The sequence below is a fragment of the Megalobrama amblycephala genome, linkage group LG6 (genome assembly GCF_018812025.1).
Source record: "Megalobrama amblycephala isolate DHTTF-2021 linkage group LG6, ASM1881202v1, whole genome shotgun sequence".
Taxonomy (NCBI): Eukaryota; Metazoa; Chordata; class Actinopteri; order Cypriniformes; family Xenocyprididae; genus Megalobrama; species Megalobrama amblycephala.
The window spans coordinates 10,916,532-10,928,840 of NC_063049.1; the positions used below are offsets into that span (position 1 = coordinate 10,916,532).

The 12,309-nt window shown below is 35.9% G+C and overlaps 1 protein-coding gene across 2 annotated transcripts in view; it reads right to left on the bottom strand.

Moving 5' to 3' along the window:
* prpf40a (PRP40 pre-mRNA processing factor 40 homolog A) overlaps positions 1 to 12,309 on the bottom strand; it is a 28,842-nt gene that overhangs the window by 2,650 nt on the left and 13,883 nt on the right. For both annotated transcript variants that reach the window (XM_048192932.1, XM_048192931.1), the window contains 14 exons: positions 11,704 to 11,809; positions 11,014 to 11,078; positions 10,736 to 10,900; positions 9,931 to 10,039; positions 8,613 to 8,763; positions 8,353 to 8,486; positions 6,842 to 6,956; positions 6,399 to 6,490; positions 6,197 to 6,313; positions 4,672 to 4,809; positions 4,434 to 4,529; positions 3,634 to 3,720; positions 2,249 to 2,342; positions 2,066 to 2,127 (listed from right to left, as the gene is read on the bottom strand). In XM_048192932.1, the coding sequence (XP_048048889.1) occupies positions 2,066 to 2,127; positions 2,249 to 2,342; positions 3,634 to 3,720; positions 4,434 to 4,529; positions 4,672 to 4,809; positions 6,197 to 6,313; positions 6,399 to 6,490; positions 6,842 to 6,956; positions 8,353 to 8,486; positions 8,613 to 8,763; positions 9,931 to 10,039; positions 10,736 to 10,900; positions 11,014 to 11,078; positions 11,704 to 11,809 (1,531 nt within the window). The remainder of the gene's footprint in view (positions 1 to 2,065; positions 2,128 to 2,248; positions 2,343 to 3,633; positions 3,721 to 4,433; positions 4,530 to 4,671; positions 4,810 to 6,196; positions 6,314 to 6,398; positions 6,491 to 6,841; positions 6,957 to 8,352; positions 8,487 to 8,612; positions 8,764 to 9,930; positions 10,040 to 10,735; positions 10,901 to 11,013; positions 11,079 to 11,703; positions 11,810 to 12,309) is intronic.

Consider the following 12,309-nt stretch of genomic DNA (forward strand, 5'->3'; position numbering starts at 1 on the left):
AAATATTCAAAATTGTATTTTTTTAAGGTGCCTTAGAATCAAAAATTGAATTTACCTTGGCATAGTTGAATAACAAGAGTTCAGTACATGGAAATGACATACAGTGAGTCTCAAACACCATTGTTTCCTCCTTCTTGTGTAAATCTCATTTGTTTAAAAGACCTCCGAAAAACAGGCGAATCTCAACATAACACCGACTGTTACGTAACAGTCGGGATCATTAATATGTACGCCCCCAATATTTGCATATGCCAGCTCATGTTTAAGCCACTAGACAAGGGCAGCCAGTATTAACGTCTGGATCTGTGCACAGCTGAATCATCAGACTAGGTAAGCAAGCAAGAACAATAGTGAAAAATGGCAGATGGAGCGATAATAACTGACATGATCCATGATATCATGATATTTTTAGTGATATTTGTGAATTGTCTTTCTAAATGTTTCGTTAACATGTTGCTAATGTACTGTTAAATGTGGTTAAAGTTATCATCGTTTCTTACTGTATTCACGGAGACAAGAGAGCTGTCGCTATTTTCATTTTTAAACACTTGCAGTCTGTATAATTCATAAACACAACTTCATTCTTTATAAATCTCTCCAACAGTGTGCAATGTTAGCCCGTTAGCCACGGAGCATAGCCTCAAACTCATTCAGAATCAAATGTAAACATCCAAATAAATACTATACTTGCATGATCCGACGCATGCATGCAGTATGCATGACGAACATCTTGTAAAAATCCATTTGAGGGTTATATTAGCTGTGTGAACTTTGTAAATGCACTGTATTATAGTCGAGAGCTCGGGGGGCAGGGAGCGTGCGATTTAAAGGGTCCGCAGCCTGAATCGGTGCATAGTTAATGATGCCCCAAAATAGGCAGTTAAAAAAATTTATTTAAAAAAAAATCTATGGGGTATTTTGAGCTGAAACTTCACAGACACATTCAGGGGACACCTTAGATTTATATTACATCTTGTAAAAATTGGTTCTAGGGCACCTTTAAAACAATCTCATAGTATTACTTTGCAATTGTAATTGCAGAGTAAATGCATTCATGCTATATCTGAGCTGTATTAAACATGTAAATGCATCTGCAGTGCAACTCTTACACCTCGGCAGTGCAAAGACAGCTTTTGTTGATGCTGGTTTCAGTTTAAAATGTAAGAATTTGACAAAAGAAAACATCTAATAAAGTCAGAAAAGACTGCCCTTATAAAAGTAAAAATGTCTACCGCACAGAATACAAAAAAAGCTTCAGGATTCAGCGGTCCACGACTGTCAAAGTACCAGCACAAAAACATGCTCAGCAAAATATCGCACAAACCTAAATACAACGTAACAGTAACCATTCTCAGTGCTCAGTTCATTTTGAAGTAAAAAGTAATGATCTCAGAACTACAATAACTGATTCAGTCTGCAAGTCATATTACAGACCGATTCAAACTAACAGCACATAAGAGATTTGACTACATTTGCCACTCTGTATTTTTGTGCACAGCTATTACTGAAAAGATAAGTAAAGTGGGACAGAGATTTTAATTTTTAGAAATTGCTTCAATACATGAAAGCTTAGAATGGCACAAAGATGCTGAATCATATTACCTTGGACATTAAATATAAAAACTATGAGTAAAGGCCCATTCACACCAAGAACTATATTAGTGTCCACAGCAATGCACAATATTGTTCTGTTTATTCTAAGCGTGCACTGATTTTTGTGGCCTGCTGCTTTAAATGCTCGAGCTCTTTAAAGCAGAATGGATTCTGATTGGCTGTCAAGCTGTTCAGCGGCCGGAAAAAAAAAAGTTTTGAAAGTGATTTCAACAATGTCATTTCTCTGTGCCATTATCGTTACACTTGTGGGGTGGACTCTGCTATTCTTTTATATTTAGTATGATTTTTAGAACTATATTCTTTACTGTTATCGTTATAAACAAACACTGATGTGCTCTGTTTGTCTGTGGGCGTGTCATTTAGTAATGTAGTCATGCTCATCCTCAATTGAATCGAGTCAGTGGCTACTCAAGGAAAAAGTATAAAAGAGGTTCAGGTCTTCTCTACTCACTGATTTGTGGCGTCTTTTCTTTCCCTTCTTCTTGTGTTTCTTAGATTTCTTGTAACTTCTCTCTGTGAAGATCAATATCACATGATTATCATTGAGAGTCTCTGACTGCTGTTAAACGGTCGTGATGTATTCAGTATTGATGTGCTGTGCAGGACACTGATATCGATCCGAAACGACACTGACCAGATTCCCCAGAGGAAGAGTGCTCAGACGGAGATTTAGATGTTGAACGTTTCTTCTTCTTCGAGTGATACTCATCATCCTCTGACTCCGAGCCCTTCCGTGAACAAACACACAGGACACAAGTTAGGAGGATGTGTGAGAAAGTGTCTTGAGTAAATGCATACCAGCAAACTCTGAACCAGATCTTAATGCAAATAATACTCATGAATAAGCCTACTCTTTAAAGGGTTTATTAATTCCATAAATTATTAGACTCAGCAGTTGAAGTTGTTTCAGAAAATTCTGATATTAGAATAAAACTACACTTAGTAGCAGCGTTGTTTTGAAACAACACTGATACCTATGGTAACACCCTAAACTCTTGTTATTTACAAAGGCTCTGAAGGGGATGTTGAAGCATTTGCTGTATATATGAAGTGTGTAAGACCTATCAAATTTACACATCAAGTGGATATCACTAATGTCAATTTTTTGGATAGTTGTATAGCATCTGTTGATGAACAAATGGTCTCTTCTCTTTACAGAAAAGACACCCAAAAAGAATAGTGTTCATGCTAAGAATGCTCATCAAACGTCCTTAAAACACGGGTTACCTTATAGGTGCCATATTGATGCCCAGGGTAACTTTCCATGTTACAATTGTACTTCTTGTACTAAATATGTTACATTTAAATCATTTATACATTCTCATACATTGGAAACATACAAGGTTAGACAATTGATCACTTGCAAGAGTACATGTGATTGATATTTTTATTTGTTCATGTTCTTTGTTATATATATAGGCAAAACCACATGTGCATTATGCATTATTATGCACAAGAATCATTGAACAAGTGCCATCAGGAGACAGGATGATACATCTCCAATTTATTGTGATTTTAAGCTAGCCAGACATTCTTTGTCTGACATTAAGTTCCTGAGCATTTAGAAGATTTTACCTCATAAGAGGCAGAGATAGAGACAAGAAATTGTTACAAAGGGAGGCCTTTTGGATTTATGAACTTGAGTTTTTATTTATCTGCAGTTAGCAATTTTCTTTTTCTTGTTTACAACACCCTACACTGTAAAATGCCTGTAAAAATAACTTAACAACTTTACAATTCAAATAATAAAGTTCTGACAAAATCAAAATCATAAATTACATACTTTATATTCAATTGGTCAGAACAAAAACGGAAGATGGGCTGAATGAAAATGCAAATTCATTCTGAGAGCAGATGGTGCATATAGAACAGCAGAAATAGAGTGGTTACCCCTGTACACAAAGCAGCACTGTGCTTAAACACCACTGCATTTGCCATAATATGGAGGTAAGGCGAAATGTCAGAACGACGTATTTCCCACAAAAGGTAGGATATGAGATGGCTAGAGGTAATACTCACTGATCGAGATCGGGAACGCTTTCTGTGGTGTTTCTTGGATTTCTTGGAGTGTTTTTTAGTCTTTGAGTGATGATGCTGACATTCATGCTGTACAGAAAAGAAATCACAGACATAACCAATGAATTACTGAATTCTTGATTCAAATTAGTTTTTTTGGGGGGTCTACTAGAATAAGTTTTCATGCTTGAATGTTCAAACATTTTCCCCATACTTGACACTGTTGCAGCACCTCCCTTCGCAGACTGTCAGTAATGCTCTGTCTAGTTCCTAAAAGTGCAATGTGCTTTGATTGGTCAGCTGGACCAGTGTGTTGTGATTGGTCAGCTAGACAAGCGTGTTGTGATTGGTCAACCGCTTTGAGCATGTTTTTGAAATGTCACGCCCCTTACCATAACCGTGAGTTTCAACACACCACTAACACAACTAAACCAGGCCTCGCACCTTGATTTTGTGTCTTGGGCAGGAATTATTTAAATGAGGAATGTGAAGAATTCGTCAGGAGTTCAGAAACAGTGCTTACTAATAGAGAGAATAACTCCCTTTGGAGTGACTTTGAGCTTTGAGCTTTTTCATGTTCAAACCGCAACATTACACACTAAAGAAAGCTGACGTTGAAAAAAGCATAACAGGGCCCCTTTTTTTTAAATAGAAAAAAACTTGAATGTCACAAAATAAACTGTACATTGGGTGAATGTGGTATAAAAGGAAAAATGAACACACCCATTCCTCAAGGCAATTCTTGTACACATGAATAGGCCTTCTTCAAAAAGTCCTGTAAAAACTTTAGAATTCTTTTATACCTCTAGTACATGCATGAAGTCTTTGAATATCCTCTTCCTCTCAGACTCCAGAGTGATATCCTCAAATGCAGGCTCTTTTAGGAACCTCTCTCGTACCTGATTTAGCAGGAACACACATCATTCACACAGGATCAGTAGAGGAAGACGAATAACATCATAAGGATCCAGTTCAGATAGATTCTACTTCTAATAGATAAACTTCATAATTTTTGATATTTATTGTAATTAAGTGACATACTCCCTCCCATGTGGCCTCAGGCTCTAGAGGGGGCGTGGCCTGTTTCAGCATGCTCTTAAAAGCCGCCTCCTTCCTCTTCATCTTCCTGGCCTCCTCTTTCTCTCTCTCCCTCTCACGTGCTTCAGCCTTCTCGAGCAACTAAGAGCAGAACCAGGACAAAGAAACCAAACACAAGTCAATGAATGTGAACGATCACTTCAATAATCAGTAAAAATGAACTAAACACAACACACTGGTTCTCTGCTCCAAACTCTAGTGAGCTAGCATTCTTTCAGAATCCACACTGAAATAAAACCTCATAAGAGACTGACCTGAATGGTTCTACAAAAGCAGCAACTCACACGGAAAAAGTGCAATCAGCACACAAACTACATTAGAAAATATAGCTTGAACATATAGCTAAGCTAAAAAGCCATACTCTAAAGTAAAAAATAAAATCTGCTTAAAAGGACCTAGCCCAAAATTCATTAAGCAAACACTGTTGACACATAGGGCTTTAAAAACACATTTAGTGTTGCTTTTACACACCATGAACAGTTTTAACTATTCTTATTGTACGTACGTAGACATTTATTCGTCTTTCCTCTGATTTTACGCAATCTATTGTACATTTGGGCGATTTTAATTCTCCTACTATTTGTTTCTCATTTTCAGTTTTAAAATTTGAGGCAGGTTTTACATGACATTTCAAACGTTTGATATATGAACACACCATCCAAAAATGTCTAAGCTATAATTTTAAGCATATTTTCCTTTCCAAATGTTCTTAACACACCGTAGTCTTTCACATTCATAATATACACAAATGGTCAAATGTTTGGAATAATTATTTTTTTTAAACTATATTTCGATCAAAAGTACAGTAGAACAGTAATAGTGAAAAGTTACAATTTAAAATAACTGTTTTGTATTTTATTGTATTTTAAAATGTAGTATATTCCTGTGATGACAAAGCTGAACTTTCTTCATTCTTCAGAATCACGTGATCCTTCAGAAATGATTCTAATATTCTGATTTGGTGCTCAGTTGTTATCAATGTTGAAAACATGTTGTTTTTGCTGATCAATATTTATGTAGATTTGTTGTTGTTGCATAATAAGTTCAAAAGAACAGCAATTATTTGAGAGAGAAATCTTTATTTGTAAACCACTATATGGGTTAAAATTCTTAACTTTTAATTATTAACCCATTTTCTTTTTTTTTAACATATGAAATTTTTTTTTTCAGCCACTGTAAATTCTAAGTAGCCCCCAAAAATGCTACCTGTGTCCATTTTAATATGGCACGAATCTGACATGAAAACCCTTAACCCTAGCAACACTGACTGAAATTTGGGACTGCCTTTTCTGTGAAGTATACATCTTCATACATCTTCGAAGTATACGTCTTCAAATTTTGGGCCTCCCTACATGCCTTCATGTTGGATGAAAAGCATCATTTGTTGCCTTAAAATTTAGTTTAGCCATCTCACAACGTTTTGGAACAAGGCTAATTTGAATAAAGTACAGCAAGGCAGTCTGCTTACACTGTTGAAGGCCAGTTTGATGTTTCCTGCATCCAGCGTGGTGGCACGTTTATCAGAGCTGATCACTGAGCCAAACTCCTCAAAGCCTGTGTTGATCTCCACCAGGAAGCCCTTATCCTGCACAAACACACGCACACTCACACACGTCGTCAAGGGCTTCAGCACAGATCTGATAATCACTGACCGTCAGTCTCTCTCTCACCTTCAGGATGTCTTTTATGATTCTCTTCTCGTCATGGTAACGAGCTTTCAGATCCTCCACGTAAAACTTGAATAAGTCCAGAGGGGTGGAGCCTAAAAAATGCACACAGCACAACACTGTTGAGAGGCTTATCACTTTTACAATAAAAGACACCAATATCCAATAGCAATACATTAAATAATAATAAGGCGAATAAAGATTTTTTTATTCGTCATTCAATTATTTTGTTTTAGAGGGCTCAAAATAAGAAATTGCCTATTTTATAAGTGCTGATGTATCAGAGTCATGTGGAGTTCACAGACTGTACTGGTGAAATGGAGACACAGTCAGAAATGAGGACAGGACCCTTTTACATGTATTATTCATCAGCATCAAAGCCTGCCACGCTCAGTGTTTGTGTGTGTGTGTGTGTGTGTGTGTGTGAGAAAGAGAGCGAGAGAGACCTGGCTGGCCCAGCATGTTGTTGAAGCGGATATCAGCGCTGACGGTTGGATACATCTCCATCCAGGCAGACATGGAGTGCAGCTGCCCATGATCGTGAAGCTCATCCAGGAATTTCTGAAAACACACACACACAACACTTTACAACCATGCCAATGATGTTGTCCTTCACAAAGGATTAATACTGATGTTAATTTTATTTTTCCAACCTTAAAAATTGACATTTTAGGAATCCACTGGCTATGTTTATGCACATATATATTTTTGGCATTAACTTAAGTGTTTCAAAATTGCACATTTTCAAGGTTTCAAACTACATAAACTTAGACTTTCCAGTAAGATTGAATGTGAGTGTGTCATCACTAAACGAAGAAAATTGACTTCTCCAGATTTAAATTTTCAAACTAAGATTTTTTAGAATTTAACATCTGATGAATGCTTTTAAAATTCAGCTGTTAACATGTATATATGCTGTTATGTTGCTAAATAACTGCAGTAACCCAAACAAGTTTAATGCGCTGCATTTTATTAAAACTGCAATGCTAAAGTACAGGATTACACTTCACACCTTCACTGACTGCATACATTTTAAATCCATATAAGTTTTAAAATAATCTTGTCACTGGCCACATTTCTATTTTCAAAATAATGGCAGTATATTCTATACAGTATAATAATGTTTCCTATACTATACATTTACTAATGAAATAATTTATTATTTCATTATCACTAGGCATAATCATTAGGCATTATCACCCAAGTCCATTAGGCAAGTCCTCGCCCATAAAGTATTCACCCACATAGCATTATTTTACATCATTATCAAAATTATATTCAGTATACAGTACAGTTCAAAAGAGGATTACTTATAGTAAAGACAAGCAGTTTTGCATAACGAAAATATGCATCTTGACTGAATGCATCTTCATTCAGTCGTGTTAAATGATCACTAAATGATACATTTATTTTTAGGATTCTCAATTTAATATTTTAGAAAACAAATTAGAAGCAATAGTATGGAAACATATATGTCTCCATACTTACCCAGACCTGGAAAATACTAAAATCAAATTCCATACTCTTCCATACTGTGTGTGAACCCTGGTCTTTGTGACATGGGAGATTTAAAATGTAAATATTTTTGTTCCAGATGTATTGCTGACACATTTCAGAGCGCAAGCTGTTGTTGTATGCAGTTTGAACCCATATTAAGTGCAAAATAGTAATCAATTAATAACTTTAAACAATATTTATACTCCAGTGGGTATCTAAGTGTTAATAAAGCCGAGTGATGCTTTAGCATTCTGTCTCCCTCACGGCACAGTGACCTGCAGTAACTTAAACTTGGTCAAACAGATCATCTGTCATCACAGACTTTATTGATATTCCAGCATCAAGTTCCAATTAATCAAGGTGAGGGCTTTTCATATTAGTAGGCCTGGACAGGTGACGCAGCGGAAAAACCAGGACATTCACGTGTGTGTGTGTGCTTGTGCGTGTGTGCGTGCCTCACCTGGAAGGCCTCTCTGTTCTTGCGCTGTCGGCGTCTCTCTCGCAGCAGAGTTTTCTGTTTCTCGTCCTCCTCTTCTTTCTCGAGAGCACGGATGTGTTCCTCAAAACAGATCAACGCATCTTCCTTATCCATGTCTAAAACACACACACACACACAGAGGAAGATAAAAGCTTTGTCTATATCAAACACACTCGCTCACATTATGCGGGTTAAAAGCATCATCATGTGGAGGTGGCTGTACAGTGTGTGTGTGTTCATACTCTGTAGCTCCTCGTCTTCAGCAAATGTGGGGTTGTCCAGCAGGTACTGTTGTGCCTCAGACCACGTAGTTCTGTATGTCACATTGGCCATATTGTCCAAAATGTTCTTCAACGCCTCCCAGTTCCTCTTCCTCAGCTGCTTGGCTTGTTCCTGAAACAAAGCATTGAGTCATGATCAAGTAATATTAGGCTGTAGACAGGACAAGATCTTATATGCATCGGGAAGGCAATTGAGCACATTTATTAGCCAAAATATTTTTACTTCAAATTTTATTTAATAAATATTTAATAAGTGTACAGATCCACAATAGATATGACTAAATTCTAATCACAAGATAAATATAATATTTTTATTACTATATTTTATTCATATATATATATATATATATATATATATATATATATATATATATATATATATATATATATATATATATATATATATATATATATATAAAATGTATGTGTATAGAGAGAGAGAGAGAGAGAAATAAAAATAGTATATAGTAATTGAGCAAATTAGCCAAATATTTTTACCTCAAATTTTATTTAATAAATATTTAACCATTATTTAAGAAGAAAAAGTGTAAAGATACACAATAGATACAACTCTAAATTCTGATCACAAGATAAATAAAAAAATATATAGTAATAAATATAGTATATATAGTAATAAATAAAGTATTATTTGCATTTATAAAAACCAACTGATTTAAGAAACATTAAGAGTTTTTGCATATAGGAGGCATTATTTTCATGACAATTAAGCATATTTTTCCCAGAATTTTCATGATTCAAAAAAAAAGAAAGAAAAAAATATAAAGGCATTGGTTGTACAAAGAAATACTCATACATACCAGTGATCCCAAATCAAGTGAATTTTAAAACTAAAATGTCACAAAAAAAATGTACTAAACTTATTTTTGATTTTATTAGTGCTTGGCAACTGTAAACTGTTCAAATAATGAGTTGTATCACTTTGGAATAATTAATTATTTTCTATTCCCCCCCCTAATAAATTAAATTACTTCTAGACCATGTGTATGTTATCATTCTTTCTGCTAAAGTTTTATAAACATAATAAACTACCATGTGTTCACATCACATCACACCTAACAACATCCCTCAGTCACTGTAATGAACAGCAATATCTGGTTTTATTGCTTTATAATTGAAGTTTGCAAGTTGAAAAGCATCCACCTGAACAGGATATCAACATTTAAATTGTTAGAGAAAAATGATAATTAGCAGATTATTAGATTATTAGTGTAAACATGTACATGAGAGAGCAGTGATAACCAGAATCGGTCTATCAAACCTTCTCTTTCTTTGCCAGATAGAAGAGCACATCTTCATAGATCTCCAGCCTGTCTCTCTCTGGAACACATGACCACACCTCCTGATCGCCAAACATCTGCTCCGCTTTTCTGTACAAGACACACATTTACTCACTAACAACCTCTGCTTAAAGCACAATAACTTTAAAAAAAAAAAAAACTTCATAAAGCACAATTTCATCTGTCTGAGTACATACATTGCTGCAGTTCAAAAGTTATTCAGTAGGGGGCAGTAATATCACAGCATTTTAACATCATATAACTACTAATTAATAACGAGAGTATCTATGAGACCTTATGACACAGTGCAGACAGGAACACACGAAAAACAACACTGCTATTTAAAGCCTGATTACAAGTGAGATTTACACCAATCACATAATTTTACTTAGTGACGTCACCAAAACCTCCCAACACGTCACCATGACAACACTGATGTGATTTTAATCAACTAAGTAAGTGGGGGTGTAAAGTTCAACTGCTTTGAATCAATGACAGATAAAGAGAACAAACAAAGAGCTGAAAAATCAGTAACCCTGTTTATATTAATACTAGATTACAAAAAAAAAGTAGTAGTGCTTGTGCATGCAAAACTGCAAAACACTATGATGCCGGGGTGATATGGGTGGTTGCCAGGGCATTGAGTGACTGTTTAAGAGCGTTGATAATATGCAGTTGCTAGGGTGTTTGTTCAAAACTCCTTAACCTTAAGTATGAGGTATACATTTTTATTTTTATGTGGGAATTGGTTAACATTGCATCATCAAAACAGCTGTAAACACTCACTTGTATCGTGTGGTTGAAGTCATCTTCTCATGGTTCTCCAGAAAGCGCTGGAAAGTCTCTTTAGACTCCTTGTATTTGATTCTGGCTTCTTCCTTTTCCTCTTTCTCTGTCTGGACTTTATAAGCATTGAACGCCTGTTTCTTTTCACTCAGCTTGGGCAGAGCACTGCATGCGAACACACACACACACACACACACGGAAAGAGATGCGAGATTAAGTGCAGTGCACAGGATGCAAACGCTATCAAATAACAATAATGCCGTGCAGTATTTGGATACCTGTAACGAGGGTCATTAATTATCAGCTTCATTGCCTGCTCCCATGATGCATTGGAGGAAACACCCTAGTCATATGGAGGGATAGAGATGGAAAGTTATTTTTCCCCGCCGACTACAGCACCAGACTTAAAATTACATAATGTTACCCGATGCATGATGCGTTTGGGAAAAATATTGGGGTTGGAAAAACTCCAAATAAAAAGGTGCAATTCATTTAGATTTGCTAAATAACATTTAATAATAGAGACATTTTTCATCAAGCAGAATTCGAGAGATTTTATTTGACCTGAATAGATAATTAGATTGTGATTGTTGAGAGGCTTAAATGGACGTCCACAGAGAGGGGCATCAAAGTAGCAGAACGGAGAGAAAAAAAGATAGAGTAATAAAAAGGTTTGGAGAAGTAGATCTCCGTGTTGACTTCACAAAAGAGAAAGTTCTTCATTCATTATGAGCGTGTCTCTCTGAAAGGCTGTTGGGGGTCTGTGAAGCGTGCGATTCCACCGTCTTCTGTTTCACTCACTCCAGTCTAATCACACTCACAGCAATTAAACAGCCGCGGCTCTCACAGGAGCACTTTGTGTGCCAAATTAAAACACACTAAATTTAGAAACACCCAGCCGGAATATGAACACCTCCCTCCTCACTACGGGGGGGAGAGAGAGCAAAAAAACAACAAAAAAAAATTACCTTTTCTTTCAGCAGTTCTTTAAAGGCCTGCTTGGCCTCCTCTTTTGTGTTCCACTTGTAAACTTTCTTCACCAGCTCAGGTCTCTCCTCCTTAGAAACATCATTACTGAAAAAAAATAAAATAAAAATTAATTACAAAACTAAATTTACCTTTTGAAGGAAATGGAGCATTGTATCCATATGGCACAAAATAATTCCCAACACTAAATTTCATAATTTGACATTTTCAAGTGACTCAGAATTTTCAGCAGGAAATAATGTAGCGCAAGACTATTTCACTCATCAGGATACAACTGGATCGAGAAAAGTGAATCATGTTAGACTATGTAATTAATATGTGAATAAAAGCCTAAATTAAATCATATAAACTGATTGTGTCTTTCCAGAAAATTTGGACTAAACTGATCAATTCATATGGATTAGTTTTACAATCTCTTTTTGAAGCGTCAAAGTGGTAGTTTATTTGCTGTCAATGGAGGGACAGAGATCTCGGTTTTCATCAAAAAGATCTTAATTTGTGTTCCAAAGATGAACGAATGTCTTACGAGTTTGGAACGAGATGAGGGTGAGTAAATGATGGCAGAATTTTCATTTATGGGGTGAACT